Raw genomic sequence first — 26,258 nt, 5'->3', positions numbered from 1 at the left:
TAATTGAAACCAGAATCAATTATTCCCATGACAACGAACCTTCTGGGAAAGAAAACCTCTCTCCTGGGGGACTGCTCATATTACTGGACATTAGTGACTCCAAAAACCTGTTCTCAGATTCAGTCTTCACAAATTCATGTCCACTCCTTGGTTCATTTTTGACAATATCAATCTCACTGGAAGCAGCATGAACCTTTCCAAGGTTGCTGAACTTTGGCCTACTTGATGAATCTGCAGTTTCATTCTGTTTCGGTGCACTGAATCCTGGTGGAGGCCTTGCTTTTGCTCGTAAGTGTGGCATAACATCCTCAAGCAATGAGAAAGGCGTGTCAGGTGAAGCATTTGCAAGACGGACTTGCAAGTCTGTGCCAAAATATCCAGCTTCAAACCACCCAATGAGGTCAATTCCAGAAAAAGGGCCTTGAATTTCACCTTGTGGATCTTTATAATAGAGAGATAACTCCTCAGGAGAAGGCTGCAGCAAAAACTTTCGAGTTTCTTGTTCCCTGTCAAAGACTTCAGATGAATGCCTTTTAAGAATGGAGTCGCGGCCAATATCTGGGTGGAAAACTTCACCAACTCGCCAGTTAGTTTCATCCTTGTAGTAAGAAGGTGGAACTGCTTTACTATTCCCCAGTTCTGCATCCCGCTCCTTAATTGAATATGACCAGCCCATTTCAGAAGTTACCGACCTAACTTCAGTTGGAAAATCTCTCCAATCATGCAATGGTAAATGTGAGCGCTCTCCTAGGGACTGAGATCTCCATGAGGGGACTAAATGAGCAGATGAATTTCCAAGTACATTCATTTCCTTATCAACTGCCACCTCATCAACTTTTTTATTAGTAGCAACATCTTCCCGAAAAGCTGCACAAAGAGCAAAAATATAATGAGTGGAAGAAATTGGCTGAACATAAACCACTGAACTTGTGGCAATGGGTTAGCAACATGTTGAAGGAAATGGAAGTGATGCATAGGAAAACCAAAAGTGCAAGCCAGGACACAGCATTCAACAAGACTCGGTCTAAATTTCTCAACCAAAAAATTAAATTAGTATGATGATCATAACCACCACCACTAAACCTTAGACCTTTCAGTTGAGAATGGATAGTTCAAAGACTTAAAAGCTACCTCAAATACTAAAGTCTCACCCATCAAATAGTTAACACCTTCACATAGCTTACATAACATCCCCCCCCCCCCCGGGGGGGGGATTCTTTTCATGGTAATATGGCATTACTATATTTTATAGAAGTGGTGCTTTTTAGACTAAATATGTTACCATGGTATGCCTGAAGATTCTCAATTTTTTCCAACTGAGTCAGAGACAGGTGTGTCAACATGCTTTTCATAAGAAAGGCACTTGTTATAGTTTAAGTGCCCACCTTTTAAATTGTCAGAAGTTTCGTACTTAAAGTCATCAATGGAAGACGGTAAATCTTCTCGACTACCTGCCCAAAGAAAGGAAAAAAATGTCAAACCAAAATAATCCATTGAAAATTAAATTCTCTAGGAACTTGCCAATATAATCCTTTGGCACTATGCTAAGAAGGACTTGAACAAACTTGGTTTAGTCTTAACTGGTCTGGAACCTGCAGAATATACTGTTGGCACCCAATATTTTGAGTGTTAATGGGCTGGCTAGGTCCAGCAGTCCAGTCCAGCCCATCCCAAGTACACACCCAATACACAGATATACTACAGATGTATCATGAAGAGGCAAAGTACCAAGTTTTGTTCGTCTTGTTTGCACCAAATCAGTTGAATTCCGTCCTAAAGAACCATCTTTAGAAACCTGAGGACTACCACTACTCAATATCTCACCCTTGTCGATTCCCTTTAGGATAACCTATTCAAGCAACAAAAACAGTTAAACCAACTTCTAATAACAACATAAACTTCACTCAATGAATTAATGAATCCGATTACCAATTCCTCCGGGGTAGGTGCAGAAAGTGCCAGCGGTTCTAATGGTTCTTCCTGTGTAAGAGAAGATCCTTCTACATCTAATGGCTTTCCATATGATATCAAATCAGTTGTCCTGTATATATCAAGCAATTTCGTCCTACTATAATTTAAAGGGGAAGGCTCCCCATGAGCACTTTCACCCTTGTCTGAGACAGTACCTAAAGAATGAGAATATGTAGAAGTGCTATTCACAGAACTTCCACCATAACTGACCCTACCACGAACAATACAGAATGTCGGAGGAGTATTTTCTCCTCGCCCCCTGCTGTAACCAGATGTAGGTGTTTGCTTGTTAGGTGTTAGAGTTTGGTGATGGGGCTCTCCCCTTCCTCGGTTTTGGGAGTTAGATCGCCATGGTCGATAATAATCTCCCTCCCTATCCTCTTTTCCATGATTGTTCAGATGAGTTAATCCTTTATCACGAGGCACTTCACCATCTCTGCTAGAATCTAGCCACTTCTCTCGCCAACTTTCTGACTCCTTATCTTCTGGCCCCCAACGTGTGGTCCATTTGCTTTCACGGCGTTGCTCATAATTGCTTTCCTTATTGTTAGAATCAGTCCACCTCTCAGATGGGACACGGCGTGCTTCCCCAGAGTGTCTAATGGAGGGGTTTTCCATCCACCGGTCCATCTTGCGTGCATCACCAAGCTCTTTATCTCCCTCCCTCCAGCGATCTTTGCGGAGAGAGGAATTGGTGTCTCGTTCTTCATCACGCCAGCGGTCCTGGCGACCAGACTCTGTATCAAGGAAACTTGGTTGAAAAACGTCCCTTTTCTTCTCCTTGTCTTGGATTTCATCAACAAATCCTGATGGTTTTGAGGCATCCGCACGATTGGTATGACCTGGACAAGGGCTGAAATTGGATTCCTGTACCGTAAACAAACAAAAAGCAGAAACTCTGAAGTAGAATTTTAAGTTATCGACGTTATAAAGTTGATAAGCATTTAGATTGGTCTAATGAAGAATCTCAAAGCACGGAGATGTACATTGTTAAAATTTTGTGTGGAGATAGGAAAACACTTAAATTGACCAGGAGAAACTAGGGATAACTCACCCCAGTCACTATCCCAGGCTTACTCTCCCCAGGCTTTGGCAGAAGCCACTGTGGTGAAAGGGGGATGAGATTATCCAATCCTTGCATTTCTGCAAAATTCAAACAGAAGAATGAATAAACAAATTTGTCAATTTCAACCCCCCCCCCCAAAAAAGCAATTTTTTTTTCTGCTAATGCAACACTTGCCACAATACACATTATTAAATCTGAGAAACAGACGGTGACTATGAAACTCAAGATCTAAGAACTGAACCAACTGGACAAAAGTATAATATAAAAAAACGATGGGCACCACTTCAATAACCTGTAAACATTGTTCCAAGTGCTAAACACTTTGATTTATATAGATGCCAACACCATGAAAGAGCGGTCTTCTTTCTTAACCATGGCATTGACAAATACCAAGGTAATTTGTGCAGCCCACAGCAATAGTAAATTGACAAGGTACTCATGATGTCTATCAAGATACCAATGTAGTTAATTTTTATAAGAGATGAGCTAACCCATAGCATCCATGCTGATGTAATTATTTGGATCTTGGAAGCTTACTGGGCCTTTCAAGTTTAAACAGGGCTATAACCGCTATATTCCTACATTTGAACCTAATATTTATAGAGGAACCAAGGAAATGATGCATATATGCAGCAGATACCTAAAGTTGCCTGTAGTCAGGCTCACTCATTCAAGCCACCAGAATTTCTCACCAGGCTAAACTTACTTTGACCACAGAGCTTATAAACATCAATGGGGGTTTTCAGTAGTATCTTAATCATGTTCTACTTGACTATTGATAGAATCTGAGGGAGGAGTTGAGGGATCCCAAAGGCTACAAAATGAATGTGGCATACTTTCTCTGGAAGGCAAGAGGCAAGTTTTATTCTGAAGAACCTATTACCTTAATTTAACAGCAGATCTTGGTTGGGCCATAGATTAGGGATGGTCCAGAGGAACTGAACAGTGTAAAATGTGGAAGCTACATCTGCACCACAATAATTCACAGTTCTAGCAAGATACCTAAGTTAGCTCTTTCTACGCGACAAAAAGAGATGCATTTAACTTGACACTGAAGAAAGAGACCCATTCCAGACATGCATAAAGTATGTAAGTCTATACCATAGTAACATATCCACGGTACGCATGCATAAACTGTCACCAGTCACCACCATGAATATTTAGACCCTAACCTTGCTACTCCATTACTGCTATCAGTCTTCGTTTCTTTATCTCACTAGCATGTGAAACTCTACAGCAGATGTATCAGAGAAACCACATGCATTTCTAAGAAAACAAAGAAGACCAACTCCAATTGTCATGCAATATTTAGGTTTCTCAATAATATAATATTATCCCATTACCTTTATAAGGTAATTGGCCCAGCATAGTTTCCAGGGTTCTTCCCCCTGTTTATGAAGTACAATTATACATTCACTTGCTATTTTCAAGTAAAAGCAAGAAAGCCTTATCCCAAATGTTTTGAACAGCAGTCCAAAGCCATTAAATAAATGTTGGCTGGCTGGGGCATAACAACACTCATCTGAGAAAGAATTGAAAACCCCTTTGGTTTGGATAACGGTGACACCTAAGACCTTTAGGAGAGGCCAAGAAGGGGACCCGGAGATCAACAGCATTGTTGCTGCCATGGGCAAGAGTTTCAGGGATCAAAATCACTAGATTTAAATCCTCTCTCCCCCAGTCATCATTCTAGTCTTCACTGTTCCCTCTTGTCCTGAAAAATTCAAATCAATGAGACTGTGAAGTGTGAATCAGGCAAATTTTTGGTAATTTTAATGAATTGCCTATTTTTTAAATGTTTATTAACAGCCATCAAGTCCCATAGTTTATTACTTATCAAAAAATAAGGATCATGCTCGGCCATGCATAAAAGATATTCAATTCATGCTAGCAATCATGACATATATGTGGCACCTGCCATAGTTATCAAGGCGTCGCCATGCCATGGCGTCCAGGCTCCTTGGACGCCTTGCCGCCATGGCTGTGTCGCCTTGATTTTTGCCTCTCTAAAACGCCATGGTCGCCTTCCCGCCTTGATAACTATGGCACCTGCATGTATATGCCAACAATTCCACTTAGCTGAACTAACTGACAACTTCTCCACTATAAAAATCGTGCATAACTTTAACCAGTGGACACATGCTGTTAGATCGTTTGCCCTATATGCAGCTAGGAATCAGACGGCTATTCCTTCTTTTACATACTTTTCTTCTTGTTTAATATAAGTTTATTTTTATCCAAAAAAAAAACAATTCCACTTATATGCTTTTATATATATATAAGCCTACGTAATATCATCCCTTCTATGCTATACAGTGGCATGAAATAAATGAAGCATCAAGTGCCTAGGTACTCTGGCAAATAATTCTATAATTCTGCAACAAGATGGACAGATTTGAAACATATATTGGATGACAAACCACTGTTACAGTGCCTTGCCTAGGAGATTTCCAACCTTTCCAGGAAGATTCACCCCACACAGAAATAAAATAAATAAATTGCTTGAGAGTGGATAATACGACTATATTGTTTCATGATATATATAATGTCTGGAACTTTGAGATAATACGACTATATATTTAATAGCCATGTCGATTTTGAGAGGGAAAGGATGATATTCTTGCAGATGTCCGTTATTTGGGCATATAAATAGACAAGGTTTTGAAGATCAAGATTCAGGATTGGCATCAGAATCAGCCGATCCTTGATGGAAATGAAGAAAGGTCAGACCAGGGTTTCAAGGAACCAGTATCAAATCAGCAACTGCAGACCAAAATCCACATTGGACGATGCAATGCCGATAATTAGACCCATGATACAGAGTTGTTTAATCATTATTCTGATGCTTAGTCAAAAAGGTCATCAGAAAGTACATGAACATCATATGCATAAAATACACTAAATGGATGTGCCAGCAATTCAACTTGTTGAGGGCAACACATCTGACACTTAAACATCTAACCATTACAATGCTGCTTCTCCATATCCAGATCGACCGACCTGGTGCCGATACTTAAACCATGATATAGACCTGTTTATTGTCAAGGAGAATTTGAAAACTCAGGCGAAAAGGAAATCTTATAAGTAGATCTTATAATACATGAAATAACCTGAATGGATGTATTAATAATTGAAACTTGTGGAGGGCAAAGCATATGGAACTTTAACATTTAGCCATTACAATTATGGTGTCTAAGTTATGTCGGACTTCTGCAGATACAACACAAGCATGGGCCTGCAGAGGTGGCACTTGATCTTAAGCCAATGTTTCCCCAGATCAAGAACTTCACATAGGCAGAGGACAAAAGCAAATCAATAGGGCATTTCACAGAGGTTTTCGTAGCATAAGAGGAAAACATTGGTTTTGTATTACATGGAAATCAATTATATAAGCATAACAGTATCGCATTAAAATGTGCAACTTCCAGAAGAAAAAAAGGTGGCCCTTCCAGAAAAAAAGGCCATGTCACGTCCTGTGAGTAAACTCTTCAGACACACAAAAGGCACTCATCACTGAAGAGGATTGATAACAGCAGGATCAATATCCTACATCTCATTTGCTAATACGGAACCTATATACTAATCTGATGAGGATTGTAAGGAATAAAATAAATGTTTTATAGCAAAGCAACTGCCAGGCAAGGTGCTAGAGGAAGAGTCATTTGAAAATAATAATCCACAGATAAACAATAACGTATCCATGCATAATTAGAGACATTCTTTTGTTTTTATTTTCCAGTCACTGGAAATGGTTTCATGAGAAATATCACATTTTCCGCAAAATAGCACATTCTGTTTATGTGTGAGAGAGAGAAATCATGGCCAAACACATAACAGGTCTGGTTGGATAAAACAATAGAAACAGGATTTTGCTAGTTAGTACAAACTAACACCACTAAATTAGAAACTAACAAGTGACCAGATAAGATGATAGTGGAGTAAAAGATTTACATGGATCAACCTACATTAGAGGTGCTGAAACCACCCAATTTGGGAAGAGTAGAGCTGTTATGAACTTACAGCATCATACCAAAGCAGAAGATTGCTTGAATCCCATGGGAATCATACATTTTTTCCGCTTTGAAAACCTTAACAAGAAAAACCTTTTCACAAGGTCTCATTCACAAATTTAAGGATGGTACAAGGACTTAAAATGGCACTAAAAAACAAAGAAGTGAACAAATCACATAATCACACACACCATAAATCCTTCATTCCAAAGTGCTGCAACCATGCCTTGGATCAGGAATATGACAGACTCGTAATTATAACATCTCGATTGATTTGAATGATAATAGGCTTAGCTTTAAGTACAAAGATGCAATGAAAAAGGGTAATTACCCAGTGCTGGTCCTGCCTATGTGAGGTCCTGAGAGGGGTGAATTTGGAGTTGGTCCTAACCTTTGACATTTTTGTGCAAAGTGGCCGCCATCAAGACAACACAAAAGACTCACCAAAATCAATACACATATAGTTCAAGTACTCGTTTAAGCCAATATACAGTTACACAGTCATCAGTCGGGGCATGCCAAAAAGTTAAACAGTATTTAAATTTTTTGACCAGTGACCAAAGATGCTAATGCACCAACTAACCTGGACTTGAAATTTTGTGAGCAAAATGACATGGTTTCATGAGACAGGATCAATACGAGATTCTAGGATTAAGGAGATTACAAAAAGGCTAATAACTCAGCAGCTGATTCCAGAAAATGGAAACACTTTCATTTAGCTAAAGACTGGGAAGATGGAATACCAAACAAGATATCTGAAGGATGTCATTAAGTTTCATTTAAGAAATAAAAATAAACTACACAGTAAGACAAAGTGGTCTGACCCATACAAGATCTGTCAATGAAGCCACAAATGAATTGCCAAAGCAGAGAATGGTTTCACACATCAATGTTTTGGCGATGGTTAACCTTTGTGAGATGTAACCTAGAATATAGCATTTCTGTAGAGTTTTGGTGGTGACATTGAATCACCGCTATCCCATCTTCTTCTTTTTTTGGGTTGGACCACTATCCCATCTTCAAGGGACATATCTTTCTATTTATTCTTCATAATAAAGCTGCTATCTGTATTTTTTTTTAAAAAAGAAAAAAGATACAGACCCTCTCGTTCTTTTGTTTTTTTTTTATTGATAGATGGTTCAGACCCACACTTCACTTTGATAAATAACCCACCTACTGGTCTTTGCCCAGCTTTCTAAGACATTCTCCAGTATAGATGTGGATAAAGGGGGCACCAATATAGAGAGTTCCCTAGCAATGCATGATTTAGGATAGAATTTTTTTTTGATAAAGATAATTTAGGAAAGAAAAACAAAATAAAAGAATAGAGAACGAAAGAATGAAAAGATGAACACTTGATAGAAAAATGGCAAATTTGACAGTGGAATATCAGTATGTCAAAATTTTGAGGCTTGGTAGGGGGAATCTGACAAGGGAGTCTCAGATTAATATACTGAAATCTGGCAGTTATCCATTCCAACCGAGGCGTGAGTGTGCATAGAGCACAATAACAAATAAGCTGATCAACAGAAAAAAAAATGAAAGAGGAAAGCATATAGAATTAAAAAAAAAATTTATGCACATAAGTGAAACTGTAATGAATGTATAGCTGATCAGTACCTGTCTATTTACACTGAAATTGGAAATTTTCTATATTTCTAAAAAATAAACTCTGAAGGATAATACAGAACCTAAATACCTAGACTCGCTTCAAGTATTAAACTCCAACCGGTTACCTCAACATGCCAGCAAAGTCATAATCTCAATTTTAGTTGGGCTGGCGGAGAACAAGGCTATAAATCTCATTAAGTAGCCAGGTTTAATATGAACAACCAAAAAAAAAAAGCGAGAGAGAGAGATTCTAATCTGAAACTCCATATAAAGAATAAATCATAAGATTCAAAAAGTAATTTCGAGCTCCGCGAATGCGACGAAGGAACCAAAAAAAATAAAAATAAACAGGATGACAAACATGGTACGAATTTGAAAATCACCTTTGGTGATCTGCAGGGGAGAGTTAACAGAGACGTGATGACGAGCATCAGCATTGTTCCTGTCAGCCATGATTGATCAACGAGAGTTAAAAATGAGCTCCGACACAAACAGAGAAAACCCTTCTCTTTTCTTAGTGACGGCTTGTTCGAAGATGGGTGCAAAGAACGCAATAAGGGGTGGGAAGAATGTAAGTTGGGGGCACTTAACAGGATAAAGGCCGATAGATGAAAAATATATCACCAATCGGCTTACGTTAGTGAGGAGTTCGAGGTATAGTTTGACCAAAAGCACTTATGTGATAAGCCGAGTTAGTGTTGTCCTCACCTTAGGTTATATTCTCTTTTTTTTTATTTTTTATTGATCTATCGTTTGTCGACTAATTTCATTTACCTTAATATCTTACCCATGAGTACATTACGCACTGGTTTGTATACGGCGCATGTTAAGGTGACTATCTAGTTGGTAGTCCGTACTCAAAGAGTAACGGACGTAGGTGATGTGCGTATTCGTGTGGGGCGTGTTGGCTCTGGATGGTTGCTGGGTCTAACCCTAAATACATCCACGCTGGTTAATCTTTGTTTGTTGTTTTACATATAACTTTTATTTTATATTTTAAACCGGATAAATTACATTGGAGGTGCCCTTTGAGAAAAGTACACCACAGATACCTCTTTTTTTGAAATTGGACGTTTGGGATATCTAAACAAGTTTAATGCTAATCTGACTTATCTAATTAAATGAATTTTATAATATTATCTAAATCTGAAAACAATCGGTCTTGCAATAGAAATCCTATAATCTCCATGAATATTAAGGTCAGCAACGTCCCGTTCCACGAAGAAGACGAAGACAAAAGATCAAAAACGACAATTTGTATCACGGGCTACTAGAGTTGGATTCACGGTTTCCGTCGGAATCCGGCATTTGGGTTTCGTTGTCCATCGTCCTCTCTTTCACAAAGCAAGGGTAAAAGAGAAGGATTTCGTCGCGTCGAGTTCAGGGTTTCTTTCTTGGTCATTCCTGGGAATCTCGGTCTGAGTCTTCATCCTATTCTCCAGAATGGGAGAAATGGGTCTTTCTCACTTCAAGGGAATCTCTTCCTCCATCCTCTGGGTTGGGAAGTGAGAACCCATGAAAGTGGCTCCCTTGTCTCTTACTTTCCTGAACTAGGAATCAGAAATTTGTACCAGCATTTAGGTTGGAACATAGAGCACTATCTGGGTTCTCTACTTTCAAACCACATGTCTTTGTTGAAGTGCTCTCTGGTTTCATTAGATTAGTCCTCATGACTGGTTTTTCAGCTTCAGAAGCAACGCAAGGTTTAGAATGATAGGAATTCCTTGCATTCAGGAAAGAACTCACTTGCAAATAACACTTCTTCTTCTTTGCACCAGAAGTAATTGTAATAATTCGGCATTAATGGATCTTGTGTCTTGATCATGGATGTCATTAACTAAGACAAGGTTTGGGATTTCTGATATCTCTCTGTCTCTCAGTGTAATTAAGAGCTGAGAAGGAATGGATGTCATTAACTGAAGGCAAGGGAGGTGCTGTTTAAGAAAATTTAATTTAATTAATCAAATCGACATTGTTTTCATCTATTGAAAAAGTCCAATAAAAGAAAACCAAGGGCACGCAGACGAAAATGAAAACTGAAGACAAAGGCGGAGCAGAGCAAGCAAGAAACAAGAAAGGTGAAAAACGGAAGAAAAAAAAAAAACTAAACTAAACTAGATCTGAAAACAAAAACCGACAGACAGATCTAGAAGAAATAAATCAAGAAAGCACAGAAACGAAACAAGAACTAAAATTATCCCAAGACGCCGAGAACGGAACGCAACACAGAGGTGAAACAAAAATTGCGAGCATCATAGGAGCTACGTTCGTTGTAAACAAACACACAGTAACAGGGAAACTTGCTCACTGAAGCAGGGAGACCCTTCTCGTCTTCAGTCTTAAATTTCAAACCCTAATATAGAAGACGATGAACAATCGTTAAATCAGGTAGGAGAGAGAGTGCCATTGGATTTCCTCCATTACCCCCTGGCTTTAGCTCTATGCCGTGGAACTACGTGATTGAAAGTGGAACAGTCATCGTGTTGAGTAAAGGATAATATTGTAAAATCCATTTGGTTAGATAAGCCAAACTAGTTTTAAACTTGTTTAGACCACAAACGTTCATTTAAAAAAATGAGGTATCTGTGGTGTATTTTTCTCAAATAATGGGCACCTCCCATATAATTTACTCAATAAACCAAAGGGAATTGAATGCAAAATAAAATGGAATTTAATAATTACATATAGAATGATCTAGAGTTAGTTATATAATCATATGGTGTAATGATTATAAAAAAATTCTTTTTTAGGTATGAAAATATCACTTCCCTTCCCTTTAAGTCTCCTTGTAACCAAACGAGGCCTATGGGGGTCAAAGTAGTGAATTTTCAATTACAATTGGGTTATATCAAGGATCAACTTTAAGCCCTTATTTGTTTGCACCTATCATGGATGATTTAACCAGAGACATTCAATATGAGGTTCCTCGTTGTATGTTTTTTGTTGATGATATTGTTTTGATGAATAAAACAAAAATAAGAATTAAAGCAAAGTTGGAGTTATGGAGATCAACGTTGGAATCAAAAGATTTTAAGATAAGTAGAACGAAGATGGAGTATTTTGTGTGTAACTTTGGTTACACTATGATGGATAATTAGGAGGTGAAAATTGATGAGAGGGAGATTCTACAAAGTGATTATTTTAAGTATTTGGTTCAATCATAAATAAAGAAGGTATATAGAGATGATGTTTTATAGAGAATTAAAATATGATGGATGAAGTGGAAAGATGCGTCCAGAGTGTTGTGTGATCAACATTCCTTTAAAACTTATAGAAAAAATTTTATAAGACAGTCATACGATCGACTATGGTGTATGATGTGGGATGTTGGGCAGAAGCATCATACAGATAAACTCAATGTAACGTAGATGAAGATGTTGAGATGGATGAATGGCAAAACTAGGAATGATCGTCTTAAAGCTGATTTGGGAGTGGCTCCGATACATAATAAGTTACGAGAAAATCATTTGAGGTGGCATGGTCATGTTCAACCAAGGCCTTAGGATGCTTCAGTACGAAGGTGTGATTTGATTGAGATTGAAGGAACTAAAAGAGCTAGGGGAAAACCTAAAATGATCGTATGAGAAATTGTGAGGAAAGACATGTAGAGTTTAGGTCATGGATCAAGTATGACTTTGAATAGAGTTAATTGGAGGGCAAAGATCCATGTAGCCTAAGTAGAGAAACAGACTAGAAAAATCATTGACATTGTATGATTAGACAGAGGTGGTGAAGAATACCAGAATGCTTTAAGATGAAGAATTGTTCTCCAAGTGTAACCTCTATTATTAAAGGAGATAGACTTAGTCTGGAACAATGTCTGAAAGCAACCTTAAAGGAGTAAGAAATGCATAGTAACTCATATTCGTCTACAATAGTCAGTCTGATGTATGCACAAGGCTAGACATCACCTTCATAGTGGGAGTATTGGGGAAATTCCAAAAGAATCCTGGTATGCCAATTGGAAAGCAGTGAAGAAGGTGTTGAGATACCTTCAGGGCACCAAGGATCACATGTTGTCATATTGATGTGTTGATGATTTTTGAGTTGACTAACTATTCCAACTTAAACTACATTGGATGTGGAGATACAAAGATATCCAATCTAGAATACATTTTTATGCTTGTTGGAGGACCAGAATCATGGAAAAGGGTAAATCAATCAAAGACTGTCATCTACAATGGAAGCATGCTATGAGTCAGCCTCTTACAAGTCATGGTTAGGCTATTTTGTAACCTCCAAATTATTCCGTCTACAGAGAAGTTGATACAGATAGTTTGTAACAACACTGCAATAGTAAGGTTCTCTAACAACACGTGCTCTATGAGTCAATGTAGACACATAGAGATTAAATATTTTATTATAAAAGATGACGTTCATGATCATCGTGTGTCAATATAGCACATTGGTGCCGAGGAGATGATAGCCGACCCTTTTACAGTTTCACTACAGGGCTTCCACCTAATGTATTTGCGGGGCATGTGGGACATTCGGGCTTATGTTGATCATTTTGTATCTTTATGTTTTATCAAAAACATAGTTCTTGATTATGAACCTTAGATTTTCTGTCATTTATTATGTTTGTGCAACTTAAGTTCTGAGATAAAGGACAACAAGGATTGTATCCCCAGTTTGATTCTCTAAAATTTGGAATTAACCACATTTGGATTTATAATGAAAATAACAGTTCATTGTAATATATGGAAGGGAATAAAATAGATATTGAATATGTACCGCCATAATTCATGGGTTGAAGTTTTCGTTTTGAATGTTAAATGTATGGCTGTAATAGCGTACATCAAATGCAACCCACAACATTTAGTTAATATGTGGCAATATGAGCCAAGTGGAAGAATGTTGGGTTCTTTGGTCCCCCATTACCACAACACCACCATATGGGTGTTTGCTAATTTGAGGTGGTTAAGTTAGTTGCCTATCAAACTTGGTAACTAAGGATAAGTAATAAAGGGTTTTGGTTTAAAGTTTTGCGACAACAATCGCCATCTAGAGTCTAGACTGTATCTCGTAAGAGACACTGAAGGCCAGAAAGCAAACTTCTTTATTGGCCATTACCGAACCATGTGTTTACTGGAGAAGATCAGAGAACGCCAGAAAGCTTGCACCAAGAGTTGATCAGGAGAATAGCAGGACAAGAATTACTGAGATCTAATGGAGGCAAGTCTTTATCACTGAATCTCACTTATGTTCTGGATTGACACTAATGCCTTCAGAATAAGTAGTGTTCCTTCGGGCCTTCTACTTTCTCCTTTATATACTTAGTCCTTAGAAAGCCCTGCTCTTCATTGCACATGGCCAAACCACTCCAGTCAATAAACTCAATTTGCAACTAAATATCCTATAGTTCGACCATATCTTCGACAAACAAATAAAAGTTCCACCTACCCAGAACTCCACAAATCTCTTAACTTTGTCTAACTACATCCAATAAGAACCCAACCAACTTCAAGAATTATGGAATCAATTAATTTATTTCTAAAACTCAAGTACAATAGAACGAATTTACCATGATACTTCACCGATCTTAGAACCACCAGCAAATGAGTAGTTTTTCCAAAGTCCCCAACGTGGGGGCAATGGTATCCAATAAAACTATTTACTGTCTCAGTTTCTATTGGACTAGTCAATAGTCACTAGAATCAGAGCTCTAATCGGAGGCAATCATGCATGTTGTTTCTCTAGTTTTTCCAAATGCAATTTTCTTAGAAACATACAGTACTCAAATAATAGCCAAATGTGGCAACTTTTAAACTAAACAAGAATTCACAGAGTCATCAAACAATCAAATCCAAGCAAGCACTAAGAGACGTTTATTTCCTGCACAAACAGTACATTACAGTTACAGTTGAATGGAGACATTAAAATGGTAAAAATCCAAAAAACCAATAGATAACACTCATTCATGTCTCGCGTGACAGCAGTGAGTGAACAAAGCACATACTTCACTAACAATCAGACCAATATATCTAGCACTCGCACCCTGTTGACCTCTGCTGACTCCCGCTTGCAACATCAATGGTGTCTGGCAGGTATCTGTCATTGTTCAGGGCGTGCAAGAATTAGAAAAGATTGGCATCAGTATCAACCACACAGCCTTAGTTCAAAAAATTCTAGAAAAGGCAGTCTTCTTCCAGTGAATCTTGAAACTATAGACATCCAATTTAGAAATTATATGCATGGTCCCCAATAAACCCAGCAATCTAGACTGGCTTATTATGAATGATGAAATACTAAACTCCCTAAGCCTTTCCCAATTAATGGGGTTGGTGGCTACATGATTCCTGTTTCACTATTGAAGTCTAATTTAGGTCAAAAGAATACAGTAATTTTATAAATGAGTTAATAATTCTAGTACTTTAGACAGTTTTACAAGCAAGGTCCATAGAAAAATCAATACATTAGAGATAAGAAAAATGATGACAATAACATCTAAAATAAAAGCAAATGCATTATAGTTGAGTGTGAGGAATCTCTAAATGTTGCTATCATAGTTGTCACGGTGTCTAGGCGACCGGCATTAGTGGGGGCCTGGAAGCAAGGCAAAACCAACAAGGCGACCAAGGCACCTGGATGCCTAGGCAACACCTTGACAACTATTGTTGCTATCACTCATTTTTCAGATTTTTTTCCCCTAATAGCACCTGTAAATTTTTCAGAAAGACAGATATTTTCAAATACAACTCCAGTTTGAAGCCAGATAGAACAACGTAAGTAACTCATGCAGCACAATTCATGTCATCCTTCGAGAAAAGATAACCGTATCAGAACAGAACCACCTTTCACTAACTCAAGCATTGAATCCATAGAATTTCAACTGTGAATTTCAGAGGAATGTCCCCATGCCCGAGAAAACCTATAACAGGGAGATTTCCTGAGCCAATACATGACAACTTTTTTTATACCAGAGGCCAATGACAGTGTTCACTTATAATAGAATTAAGTAAAAGATAATATTTGGAACTTTAGAAAAACATCAATTAGCTCTAGATGGGGAGCAGGAATGAGGAGAATCATTATGTTTAAATCATTTTTTTTTTCCTTGCAATTTAATAGGCAGCATTTTCTTACAAGTGAATATGAATTGGTACATGACACAGCCAATACATCTGGGCTGTCCTTGCATCAGAGCTTCATGATTATGCATAATACAATAGGCACATACTCATGCACCTATACAGTCAACTTACCAACTCAATAAACACATTGTACAATTTCCAATTTAATTTTACTCTCTTTCACATGTGCCAATGAAGAAGCATTAAGAACACCCCCAAAGCTGTGATAAATAAGCAGAAACATTAGAGGGTGGACCTTGGTGCAACGGTTAGGTTGCTCCATTGTGACCAAGTGGTCACGGGTTCGAGTCTCTGGAAACAGCCTCTGTGCAAAACAGGGGTAAGGCTGCATACATTATGAACCTCCCCAGACCCCGCAGTGGTGGGAGCCTCGTGCACCGGGTACGCCCAAACATTGAGGCATGCCACAAGACTGAGCATGCAGGTTATTTTGAAATCAATTGGCTGAGCCCAATAATTATCCAGTTAGATTGTCTTGAGTTGTTCCAAAGTGAACAAACCAATTGATCAGACCAAATTTATGAAGGTGTCCAAACACACACATATATGCATATTTGTCTATATGTATCTGCATATGTGACGATAGATGAGCTTCAACTTACATCTCTTCCTCCTCTCCGCTCTTCAGGGCATTCTTTGCTATGCATTGAAAAGCTTCTTCCACATTAAAGCCCTCCTTTGCAGAGGTCTCAAAGTACGGAATATTCCCCTTTGAGGCACACCAAGCTCGAGCCTTTTTCTCTGAAACCTGGAGAAATGCATGGAAACAACATGTTCACATTGGGGAGAGAATTTCTGAAACTAGTTCAAGAAAATAAATGACTTACCACTCTGCTGTTTCCACCATCCACATCAACCTTGTTTCCCAAAACAATAAATGGGAAATTTTCTGGGTCTGAAGGGCTCGCCTGCAAGATTTCCATGTCAGCTCCATCTTCCTTATGAATATAATTTGGACAAGGTTGAGTGTTTAGAGAGTTCTAGTTTGCAACAGTTACTCTATCAGATCACAATCAAGGTACAACTACAACTGCAAACATTCTTCCTTTCAAAGACCATCCATCTCCAAACAAAAGTCTAATATCTTAATAGCTTTGTAAATTTTTGGGATGTATAACCATCCACACAATGAAAAAAGGTCCAGTTATATAGCAAAAAAATGCCCTCCCCCCACACTAACAATCCCAGAACGATCACTACAACAACAATGATGATGACGATGACAATGAAAACAATAATGATAATATACCTGAATAAGAAATTCTTCCCTCCAATTGTTCAAATTCTCGAATGACTTCATCACATTCACATCATATACAAGAACACAACAATCTGCACCACGGTAGAAAGCAACACCCAAGCTTTGAAATCTTTCCTGCCCAGCAGTATCCCATATCTGCCAAAGCAAAAATATCGACCCAGATACATCAAAGTTTCAATGAGAAAAATTCCACTTTAGAAGAATACAATTAGAAGTTGTAATCCTCTTGATGTAGTTCATTTGACTTATGGTCCTAGGATCTGATTAAAGAACTGTTGGTACAGCTTAATATTCCTGTTCTGCTTGATTATCTCTCAAATAAGTAAAACACCAAAAGGAGAACACTGACAAATGCATTTAAACGATCAGTAACTCAACATGAAGTTTTATATGAAGTCAAATACAAAGCCTTAAAGGAAGAACATGAAGAATAACATCTAGGATAAAAAACCGGTGGCTGGACCCTGGAGTATATGCAAGAGCAAAAAGCTCAAGCATTGGTCTGAAGTCTGAATTGCTTTTTTCCATCTAGGCTGTGGCTCAAATTGGATGATAAGAACCATAGTTGACTTGTTCAGATAAGTTCCCATGAGCTTCAACAGATCTAATAGTAAGGCATTGATTTGAGCATCTAGATGGCGTACATCCATCCTGATTCTTGGCCATCTCCAAGGCTCAGAATCCTCCACCCTCAGTCACCCCAGAAAAGGGCCAAAAAAAAAAAAAAAAAACTAGACTTTGAAATATTAAACTATGTTTGTTTGAGATAGAATGGAAGAAGGCTATGTTTGTTTGGATAGAAAAATAAAGAAGAAGTCTAAAAATTCTCTCTTTCATGCTTTGAATCACCATAACATCAGGTGTGAACTTCTCATGCAATAAATTTCACTTTTTATTTATTTTTATTTTTTTTGTCAACCAAACATGAAACACCTATGAGAAAATTTCACATTTTACAACTTTTCTTTTCTTCCTATGATACATTTTTTTCTTTCATCTCTTGCTAAATGAACGTAGTTGACAGGTAGATAGTTAAAACACTCATTCTTATTCTTTAACATATCTTTAGTTGAGAAATGGTTGCAAATGGGGAGTCCTGCCCACATGATAGGAAGAAGGAGACCAGCACCTAATAGGATTAGAGTTGTTAGAATATTTTGTATAAGGGTAGTTCTGCCACTGTCTTGTTATAAGACATGACTAAGTTGTATTTCTTGATTTTCTTCTTTCTTTTTCTTATTTCCATTAACCTCCCTAGGGAGGTCTGTGTAATTTATGGAAGTTAATTAATGAAAGCTAATATGTGTGTTGAGAATCACTCAACACACATAATCGATTCTCTCCCAACTCTCTTCTTCTTTCTCTCGTCTCTTCTCTACTTCCTCTTTCCCTTGCTGTGATTCTTGTTTCATTGCTTGAATCTATTCATTTATAGATTCTAACTAACAGAGGGATGATATGAGGTAAAAATCTAGCATGATTGACAATGGCTATAGTGTCCAGTCTTGTTTCAGGAAAGTGATTCATAATTGTCAACTAATTCGATCGTCTGTCCTCGTAAAAAATGATTTTCTGTGGGCTCTTAGTGAATATTATTGTATCAAAATATTTTCAAAACCTCAACAACGTTATTCTTTTTAACCAGCAACAAAATTTTAATAGAAGAAGATTGAGAGAGAAGAAAAATAAAGAAGACAGGAGAAAACTTCTGAGGACATCAGAAGAGCCACAAAAGGTAACAGCAACAAGGGGGGGGGGGGAGTGGGCGTCCAAAAGGGAGACCAATATCCCGCTGACTAAACAGAAAACATAAAAGCCACTAGAAACTGCAGCAACAATCAGAAGCCAAAGCCAGCCACCAGCAGCCAAGAAAGGATCACCTAAATTTTGCAAATTTTCTAAACAAAAATTATGGAATAGGTGTATTCACAATTTCCTTAAATGCACTCTCCTCCCCTAACACTAAGGCCCTGTTTGGTTGTTGAAGAGTGTGAGGTGGGAAAGTTTGGGAGAGTGGGTCCCATATGTTCTGGGACTGTAGGTGTGCGGGATAAAAATCCACTGGGCACACCCAAATGGGAGGATGGAGAAATGTGTTATCTCCAGCAGAGTTGCTATTGTAGGTGCGATGGATGGAAATCATCCGGTCTGTGTCACACCCTCGGAGGGAAAAACAACAGAACGGGAGTCGCCACCTAAATTTGGGGTCTAAGACCCATAAACGGTGTCCCTCCTTCACAGGAAGTGCGCTAAATTAATTCCAAGAATCAATGGCTGGTCTGCCCTAGATCTCTGGGTAAGTTTCAGGCTACGGATTGCGAAGGCGTTAGGCACCAAGCAACCGCCCGGCTAAGGATGTCAAAATCAAACCGAAACCGTTTACACCGAAACTGTGAAACCGTTTAATAAATGGTGCAGTTTTGGTTTTAAAATTGGGACCGTTTAGTTAAACTGTTTAACCCAAACCAAACTGTTTCAACCATTTAGTTAAACTTTAAAAAAAATCACTAGAAAGTTGTCAGAATTTCCTTCACTATCCATTCCTAACAACAACAACAAACTCAGCCTTATCCCAACTTAATGGGGTTGGCTACATGGATCCAAACAAAACAAAAAACAAAAAACAAAATATGGAAAACATAGATTTAACCCCCCCCCAAAAAAAAGGAAAGAAAAGATGGGAAAAGAGAGATGAAAAAGGAAAAGGATAGTAAGAGGAGGAAAGAGGCATAGTCCAACCATAGTACTAAAACTTGAGAAATTTCGGTCGAGATATCGAATATTTCGAGTATCTCGCCCTGTCCGAAACGAAACGCAAGTCCGATATGAAAAAATGCAATATTTCAAATATTTCGATGAAATTTTGGTCATCTCGTTTCAGAAATTTCGAAAATCTCAGTAATTTTGGTAATCTCGTTTCGAAAATTTCAGAAATCTCGGTCATTTTTTGGCATTTTACACCCACAGAAAAATACCATATTTCGACTAGAAATTTTGGTCAGACCGAAACATCGAAACGAAACAAGATTTAGTACCATGAGTCCAACCCATCAGGAAAATCTCAGCTAAATGGGGTCTGCGACATGGATCCTTGACCTCCAGTAGGCTCTGTCCGAGGTCATACTTGTAACAAGCCCTAACCTATACATGTCCTTCTTCACCACTTCTCTATGGTCATTTTAGGTTGGCCCCTAGCTCTTTTAGCTCCTTCACTCGGGATCATATCACTCCTCCTCATTGGGGCGTCACTAGGTCTCTGTTGAATATGACCATACCACCTTAAATGACTCTCTAGTAGTTTGTCATTGATCGGGGTTACTCCCAAGTCCGATCTAATAAGTTCATTCCATACTTTATCCTTCCTTGTTTTTCCACACATCCATCTTAACATCCTCATCTCTGCTACACGAAGCTTATCAATATGACATTTCTTAACTGCCCAACATTCTGTCCCATACATCATGGCCGGTCGAACAACAGTCCTATAGAATTTTCCTGTAAGCTTTAAAGGAATACGTCGGTCACACAACACTCCGGACGCACCTCTCCACTTCATCCATCCCACTTTAATTCTCTGTGAAACATCATCCTCTATGTCACCTTCTTTATTTATGATAGACCCTAGATATCTAAAATAGTCACTTTGCGGTACCTCTCGTTCCTCAATTCACACTATATCAGTATCCATCATATTGTGACTAAAATTACACATCATATACTCCGTCTTCGTTCTACTAATCTTAAGGCCTCTTGTTTCCAAGGTTGATCTCCAAAACTCTAACTTAGCGTTAATCCCTTCTTTTGTCTCATCTACTAGAATAATATTGTCGGCGAAGCGCATACACCATGGGACCTTGTCTTGAATGCTCTTGGTTAGCTCATCCATGATAAGCGCAAATAGATAAGGATTTAAGGCGGATCCCTGATGTAACCCAACCATAATTGGGAATTCCTTGGCTTGCCCTCCCGCTGATCTTACACTAGTTACCACACCCTCATACATATCATTAATTACTTGCACATATTTACTCGGCACTCCTCTTTTCGCCAGAGTATGCTTGGATTAAATCTCTAGGAACTCAGTCATAGGCTTTTTCCAAGTCCAAATTCTGACAAATAAATGGGGTTTAAGGAAGTAGTGTGGTACATTTCCAAATTCCATACCATGCTTATGCTAAAATTGATCCTTCATATGTTATGCTCGTATTAGAAAAAAAAAAAAGATATCACCAACTAAAAGATAAAAAAACTATTGTCAAAGGCAACCTTAGGGGCATGTTGTAGACACCTAATTTTGTCACCACCACAACGATGATGACACTAGGAGACTACTATGTAATCGATGACTTACTCTTAAAGAAGCTCAATTTTGGGAGAAAACCCTTGTACACATTTTAATGGAAAACGATTTTCGAAACTGGTTACAACGATGTGGTTACGTGTTTTTTATCATTAAAGACCAAGCATTAAACATTGGAGCGAGAACGGCGCAAATTGGTCACTGGTTCCCCAATGACAGGAAAGCATCACTACTTATTGCACTTTTTTCAGTAAAGTTGCCAGTCAAAGTTGTGCTTGGTTCCCACATCATTGGAAAGTGCTCTGAACGAGATTTCCAACGATATATCGCACATCGAAGTCATACATTTGGATCAAAAGTTACACCCTCTCAAAGTTACCCACGGAATAAATTTCAAACAAGGTTTCCATCCAAAAGATTCAATTTAGGGAGCTCCAGGGTGCCAAAAGGAACTTTCCCTTTTTGCACCAAAAGCTTACCGTTTTTAGTCCCTCACAGAGCAAGGGGAAGTTTTTCCTTCGAAACATTCGCTATATATAGAATCCTTCCCTTACCACAAATGGCAATTCAAGAATTGGGAGAAATAATCCAATTTGTAAGAGGGTTGCCATGAAAGAGTAACCCCGTAATTGATATTAAAAACCAGATTTGTTAGTATAACACACTTGGTATAATTAAGTTCATAGTTAGCGTAGTTCATTAGTTAATTAGTGTATAATTAATTAAAAGTCTTCAAATAATTAGATTAATTAGGTCCTCATAATGTGTGTAACAAATCTTAGGTCTAGTTATAATAAAGATAAATTAGATTAATTAGGACTTCATGATGCATATAATTAATCAATAGTTTAAATCATAATCACAGGTAATTAGTTTCATTAGGGATCAATAATGCACTTAATTAACCATTTAGCATGTTTTTTTAATTAAAGTAAAAAAATGTAATTAACGTAATGTACCTCCTTGTTTTTTTGGTGAATTAACGTAATGTATCTTAGCATAGATAATGATGCATGCTCAGTGTAATTTACTCGCTTTCATTACCTAGTGACCTAGTTTAGGATTTTATCACCCAGTGACCTAGCATTGGACTAGTTAGTAGGATTGGTCTAAATAGAAGGAGACCGGCTTTCAGCTGGGCGGACTGGGTGGCTAACACCTTCTCAGTCCATAACTTGACATTTGACCAGAAATGTGGGCAGGCCACAACCATCCATTGGAGTTCTTTCACTCCCTTGAAAAGGAGAGACAATTATGGGTCCTAGACCCTTATCTAGGTGGCGACTCCTTTTACTCATTTACTCTCTTTCGACATGAGTGGGTACATTACTAGAACCTTGCGAGAATTGGTTCGCATGGATCCCACGGGTAATTTATACCTACACATGCGCACAAGAAGCAAACACATGAGAGAGAGAGAGAGCACGAAAACCGAACATCAAACATATATGAGAAAATAAAGCTCTTCACTTTCCAGTTTTATCCCTAGGCATCTTTAAATGGTCGTGAGGGATAGAAAAAAAAATCTCTTCAAATCTCTTCATGTCTTACCTATGTTAATACATGAAAGGCTACCATCAATTGCTATGTGCTGAGAAACCAATCATAATAGAGGCTCTTATGTTTGGTGATCAAGAAGTGCAAACAAGAATTTCCATTAACAAAATCAAGTATTCATTTCTGCCCCTAATACTGTTCCTACATCTTAATTAAGGATCACAAAACATCTCAAATAAGAAAATCACAAAGTACCTGTGCAAACAACCAAATATGAACAGGTATCAAAATAGCAAAGTAATGATGTGTAGAGCTTTGAAATTTAAACGATATTTCACATACGGAGTTTTAGCTTCAATCCCATTATAACTTCTTCTTTTTTAAGTGCTACCACAAAGCTTTTGAAACAACAAAACACTTTTTCTCCACAGTAAGTTGGACTGAGTGGAACACAGAAATTTAGACAACTTCAAATTATCAAATTACTATATGAATGATATAACTCGACCCAAAAAGCAGGTAATAATTCACTCATTTGTTGAGATGTTGGGACTTGGGAGTTTTAGAGTTAAAATGCCGCATCAGTTATCTAGGACCTTGGATGTGTCCTCATAGACCATTGAACTATCTCTAGTTAATTGCATCAATTATCTAGGATCTTGGATGTGTCTTCATGGACCATTGGACTATCTCTAGTTAATAGCGTAAGTTTTGGGGTTGAACCCCATGATGTAGTTAAATCACCTAAATGGGCTTATTTTATTAGAAATAAGATTTGGGTTGGGTTATGTATGTGTTGGGCCTTTGATCCCATGTGTTTTCATTGTAATGAGCCACTTTAACGGACCTATAATATAATAGGGGTAGAGGCTAGGCATAGTGGCATACAGGATTAGTTAAGTAAGTGTCTTTATTTCTTTATTTTAATTGTTATTTAGTGTTTTAGTTGGGTACAAGCGTAGAGCCACTTTCATTTTTCACCTTTCAGCTTTCATTTTTCATTTATTTTCCATCTTCCAGATGTCATTTTCCATTTTCCATTTTTCATTTCCCATCTCATCCCCATTCCCATACCCCTTTTCCCATCTCTTCATTCCCCCTCCCTTTTTTTTTTTCCTGTTTAGACCAAAGTCTTCCCTACTTTGTTTTGTTTGGATTTATGTAGCCGACCCCATTAAATTGGAGTAAGGCTGAGTTTACTGTTTTTGATGTAAGTGTTTTAGTTGAGCGGGATTAGGATTCTATACGTGCAGTCCTGTTTTGAGTTAGTTTCCTTTATTATTTTAGTTTTCTTGTCAAATTAGGTTACCTACCTTAAGGATTGGGTCAGGCCTTTTCTTTTTAGTGTTGGAGTCTGTTTTTGAGTTTTCTATATAAGTTTATAAGGAGGTCCAAGCATTGTACACTAATTTTGATTAATGAGAAGCTTTGCCTTTGATGCCTATCGTGGTATGCTCTTCCTTGTGAAATCAAGGTCTAATTCGTGTGAATCCAGTCAACAACTTGCGCTGGGAAGCTCGGGTGCAATTGTTCTTGCTCTTGTCTACATTAGGGTATTGTTCTACCATCTTATTTCCTGCAATTGCTTCCATATTCTGATTTACAATTCTTCAGTCCTATTCTTACTAGGATCGTTAGATTTTGGGAGCTTCATATTCCCAATCTAAGTTACGATTTCAGAATTCTTCTATTGATATTGCAACCTTCCATAATCTGTTGGTTGATTCATAAAGTCCTATACCAAGAAGGATTGCTTTAAGGACTTGAAACTTGAATTCATTAAAGGTTATCTTCTATTCTGTTCAGTCTGAAATTATTACCATACATTGATATTCTCTTGAGTTTAATAATCCTGCACGTTGTTCTTTAATCTGAATTCTAGTTTGACTATTTTACCCCAATCCTAGTGGTACTAGGAGTAGCCCGTAAATTCAGATCGAACTGTAAGATCAATCTGAAATTTTCAGCAAAGGTTCCTTACTGAATTAGGAGAACTCGATCCAGTTTATAGGTCCATCCGTCCAACTTTTGATCTGATTCTGTTATGAGTTTTCTCCTTAATATGGATTTTTGTTCCTCTGTTTTTTCGATTCTGTTTCGGTAATGTTTTATTCTTTTAAATAAGTATTACATTACCTCAAGTGGTATTTCGTGAGCTATCCCACTTTATTTAACAGCAAAAATGCAGATAGACCCATAGAACAATATGGCAGCTTAGAAACTCATATGGGATGAACTTAAACTGATCAAAAAAATTAGCAGCATCCCTTCAGCATGATTCACAAGCTTCACTAAGTACAAGAAAGAATCAGGTAATGTAAGCATATGCAGTACAGCAGGAAATTCGAGAGGATTTGAATCACAAAATTTCCAAACTATGATGTGACTTTCATTCATTGGAAGTCAAAACATAAATAGCCCACCTATTTAAATGGTTCACCAACTACGACACAACAAAAGGGAGCCCAAGTTCAAGGCACAATCTTCCCTCAATAATTAAAAAAAAAAATTGCCAACAAAAAATACAGCCTGATTGAGACGAAGGACATCTGTCAGAGTTTGCCATTTTCATGCAAAAGATTCTAAGAAGTTTCAGCGCCATTTAACTTAGCAACACTAGATCACTAACCTGTAAAGTGAAGAGTCTATCTTCAAACTGCACTTCCTTTGTTAGAAAGTCGGCCCCAATGGTTGCCTTGTACTGATTGCTAAACTTCTTATTAACATATCTAAAGGTGAACCATCAAGAGAAACAAAAATGAGCTGTATACGTAAGTTTAAAAGGAAAAGCAAGCTTTCTCTAATTTTTTTAGTCCAGGAGGCAAGAGTAAAGTTAAAAAGTCTTCTGATATTGACAAACAGGTTAGACTGAAGGATACTGATTCATCAAGGAGGTCTTTCCAACCCTGCAAATCACATGAAATACAAAGCCCAAAGAAAAGAATATCAACCAACGAAGTAATATAATAGTAAGGTATATAAAACAATTGTTGAACTGAAAGAAGCAATTAAAGACCAAAAAAAAAAAAAAAACTTCTCTGTGCATCAACTACTGAACCAGTTCAATATCCCGAAACTAAATTGAGCTTCCAGAAATTAAATTCACAATTACCTAATGTAAGATCTCAACAGATCCACCTGGTTCGTCAGAAAAACCCTAGAAATGGCGATCAAACCAGAAATGGAGAAACAACGAAATGACCAAAAAACAAAGAAAGATCAAATCTTACTAACCCGCTGTCACCGAGGATTATGACCTTCAGAAGAGCTCTTCTTCGGGAAGGCATTGCTCGGACTTCCCTGGACTTTTTGTTCTCTTGGTTTCTGCTCTGTTCTTTCTTTACGGATCTTAGAAACTTGGGGATTCTTTTGGGTTTCGTCTTATTTCTTGCTTAGTCGGAGGTCCGTCGCTCTAAAATTTTACGGTCTTTTTATTTTTTTGTTTTTT

At 37.8% G+C, this 26,258-nt stretch overlaps 2 protein-coding genes and 1 long non-coding RNA gene across 5 annotated transcripts in view; 1 reads left to right on the top strand and 2 right to left on the bottom strand.

Annotated features, from left to right (window-relative positions):
• The window catches only part of LOC122658388 (protein ESSENTIAL FOR POTEXVIRUS ACCUMULATION 1-like), an 18,044-nt gene extending 8,826 nt beyond the window's left edge, over nucleotides 1-9,218 (bottom strand). The window contains exons 1-7 of one of the 2 annotated variants that reach the window (XM_043853320.1): nucleotides 9,042-9,218; nucleotides 6,000-6,068; nucleotides 3,026-3,114; nucleotides 1,930-2,838; nucleotides 1,729-1,849; nucleotides 1,386-1,451; nucleotides 40-867 (exon numbers count right to left, since the gene is read on the bottom strand). In XM_043853320.1, the coding sequence (XP_043709255.1) occupies nucleotides 40-867; nucleotides 1,386-1,451; nucleotides 1,729-1,849; nucleotides 1,930-2,838; nucleotides 3,026-3,114; nucleotides 6,000-6,068; nucleotides 9,042-9,111 (2,152 nt within the window). In that variant the 5' untranslated portion in view covers nucleotides 9,112-9,218. The remainder of the gene's footprint in view (nucleotides 1-39; nucleotides 868-1,385; nucleotides 1,452-1,728; nucleotides 1,850-1,929; nucleotides 2,839-3,025; nucleotides 3,115-5,999; nucleotides 6,069-9,041) is intronic. The other variant, XM_043853321.1, reaches the window with a different exon arrangement.
• LOC122658393 lies at nucleotides 4,765-14,720 on the top strand. Its single transcript, XR_006332436.1, has 3 exons — nucleotides 4,765-4,776; nucleotides 10,043-10,055; nucleotides 14,611-14,720. It is a non-coding gene; the product is annotated as an uncharacterized LOC122658393 (long non-coding RNA).
• Nucleotides 14,393-26,258, bottom strand: LOC122658392 (ras-related protein RABG3f). Of its 2 annotated transcripts, XM_043853331.1 has the most exons (8): nucleotides 26,045-26,258; nucleotides 25,690-25,716; nucleotides 25,440-25,539; nucleotides 17,002-17,148; nucleotides 16,580-16,660; nucleotides 16,355-16,500; nucleotides 14,618-14,709; nucleotides 14,393-14,493 (listed from the first exon to the last, which is right to left on the bottom strand). In XM_043853331.1, exons 1-7 carry the CDS (start codon nucleotides 26,095-26,097, stop codon nucleotides 14,643-14,645), a joined length of 621 nt encoding a protein of 206 aa, XP_043709266.1. In that variant the 5' UTR covers nucleotides 26,098-26,258; the 3' UTR covers nucleotides 14,393-14,493; nucleotides 14,618-14,642. The 2 variants fall into 2 exon arrangements, with proteins under 2 accessions (XP_043709266.1, XP_043709265.1); XM_043853330.1 differs by having other exon boundaries at nucleotides 14,393-14,709.

The sequence above is a fragment of the Telopea speciosissima genome, chromosome 4, assembly GCF_018873765.1.
Source record: "Telopea speciosissima isolate NSW1024214 ecotype Mountain lineage chromosome 4, Tspe_v1, whole genome shotgun sequence".
NCBI lineage: Eukaryota > Viridiplantae > Streptophyta > Magnoliopsida > Proteales > Proteaceae > Telopea > Telopea speciosissima.
Note: the sequence above shows the minus strand (reverse complement) of the source record. Positions and strands in the feature narration are given on the sequence as shown.

Excerpts from the sequence above, each read along its gene's own strand:
- LOC122658392 (XM_043853330.1), bottom strand. The coding sequence starts at position 26,097 with ATGCCTTCCCGAAGAAGAGCTCTTCTGAAGGTCATAATCCTCGGTGAC. Across the intron at positions 17,149-25,439 it reads ATAGACTCTTCACTTTACAG|ATATGGGATACTGCTGGGCA; the intron begins GTTAGTGATCTA and ends TTGCTTTGGCAG. Across the intron at positions 16,501-16,579 it reads ATGGTGGAAACAGCAGAGTG|GTTTCAGAGAAAAAGGCTCG; the intron begins GTAAGTCATTTA and ends GCATTTCTCCAG.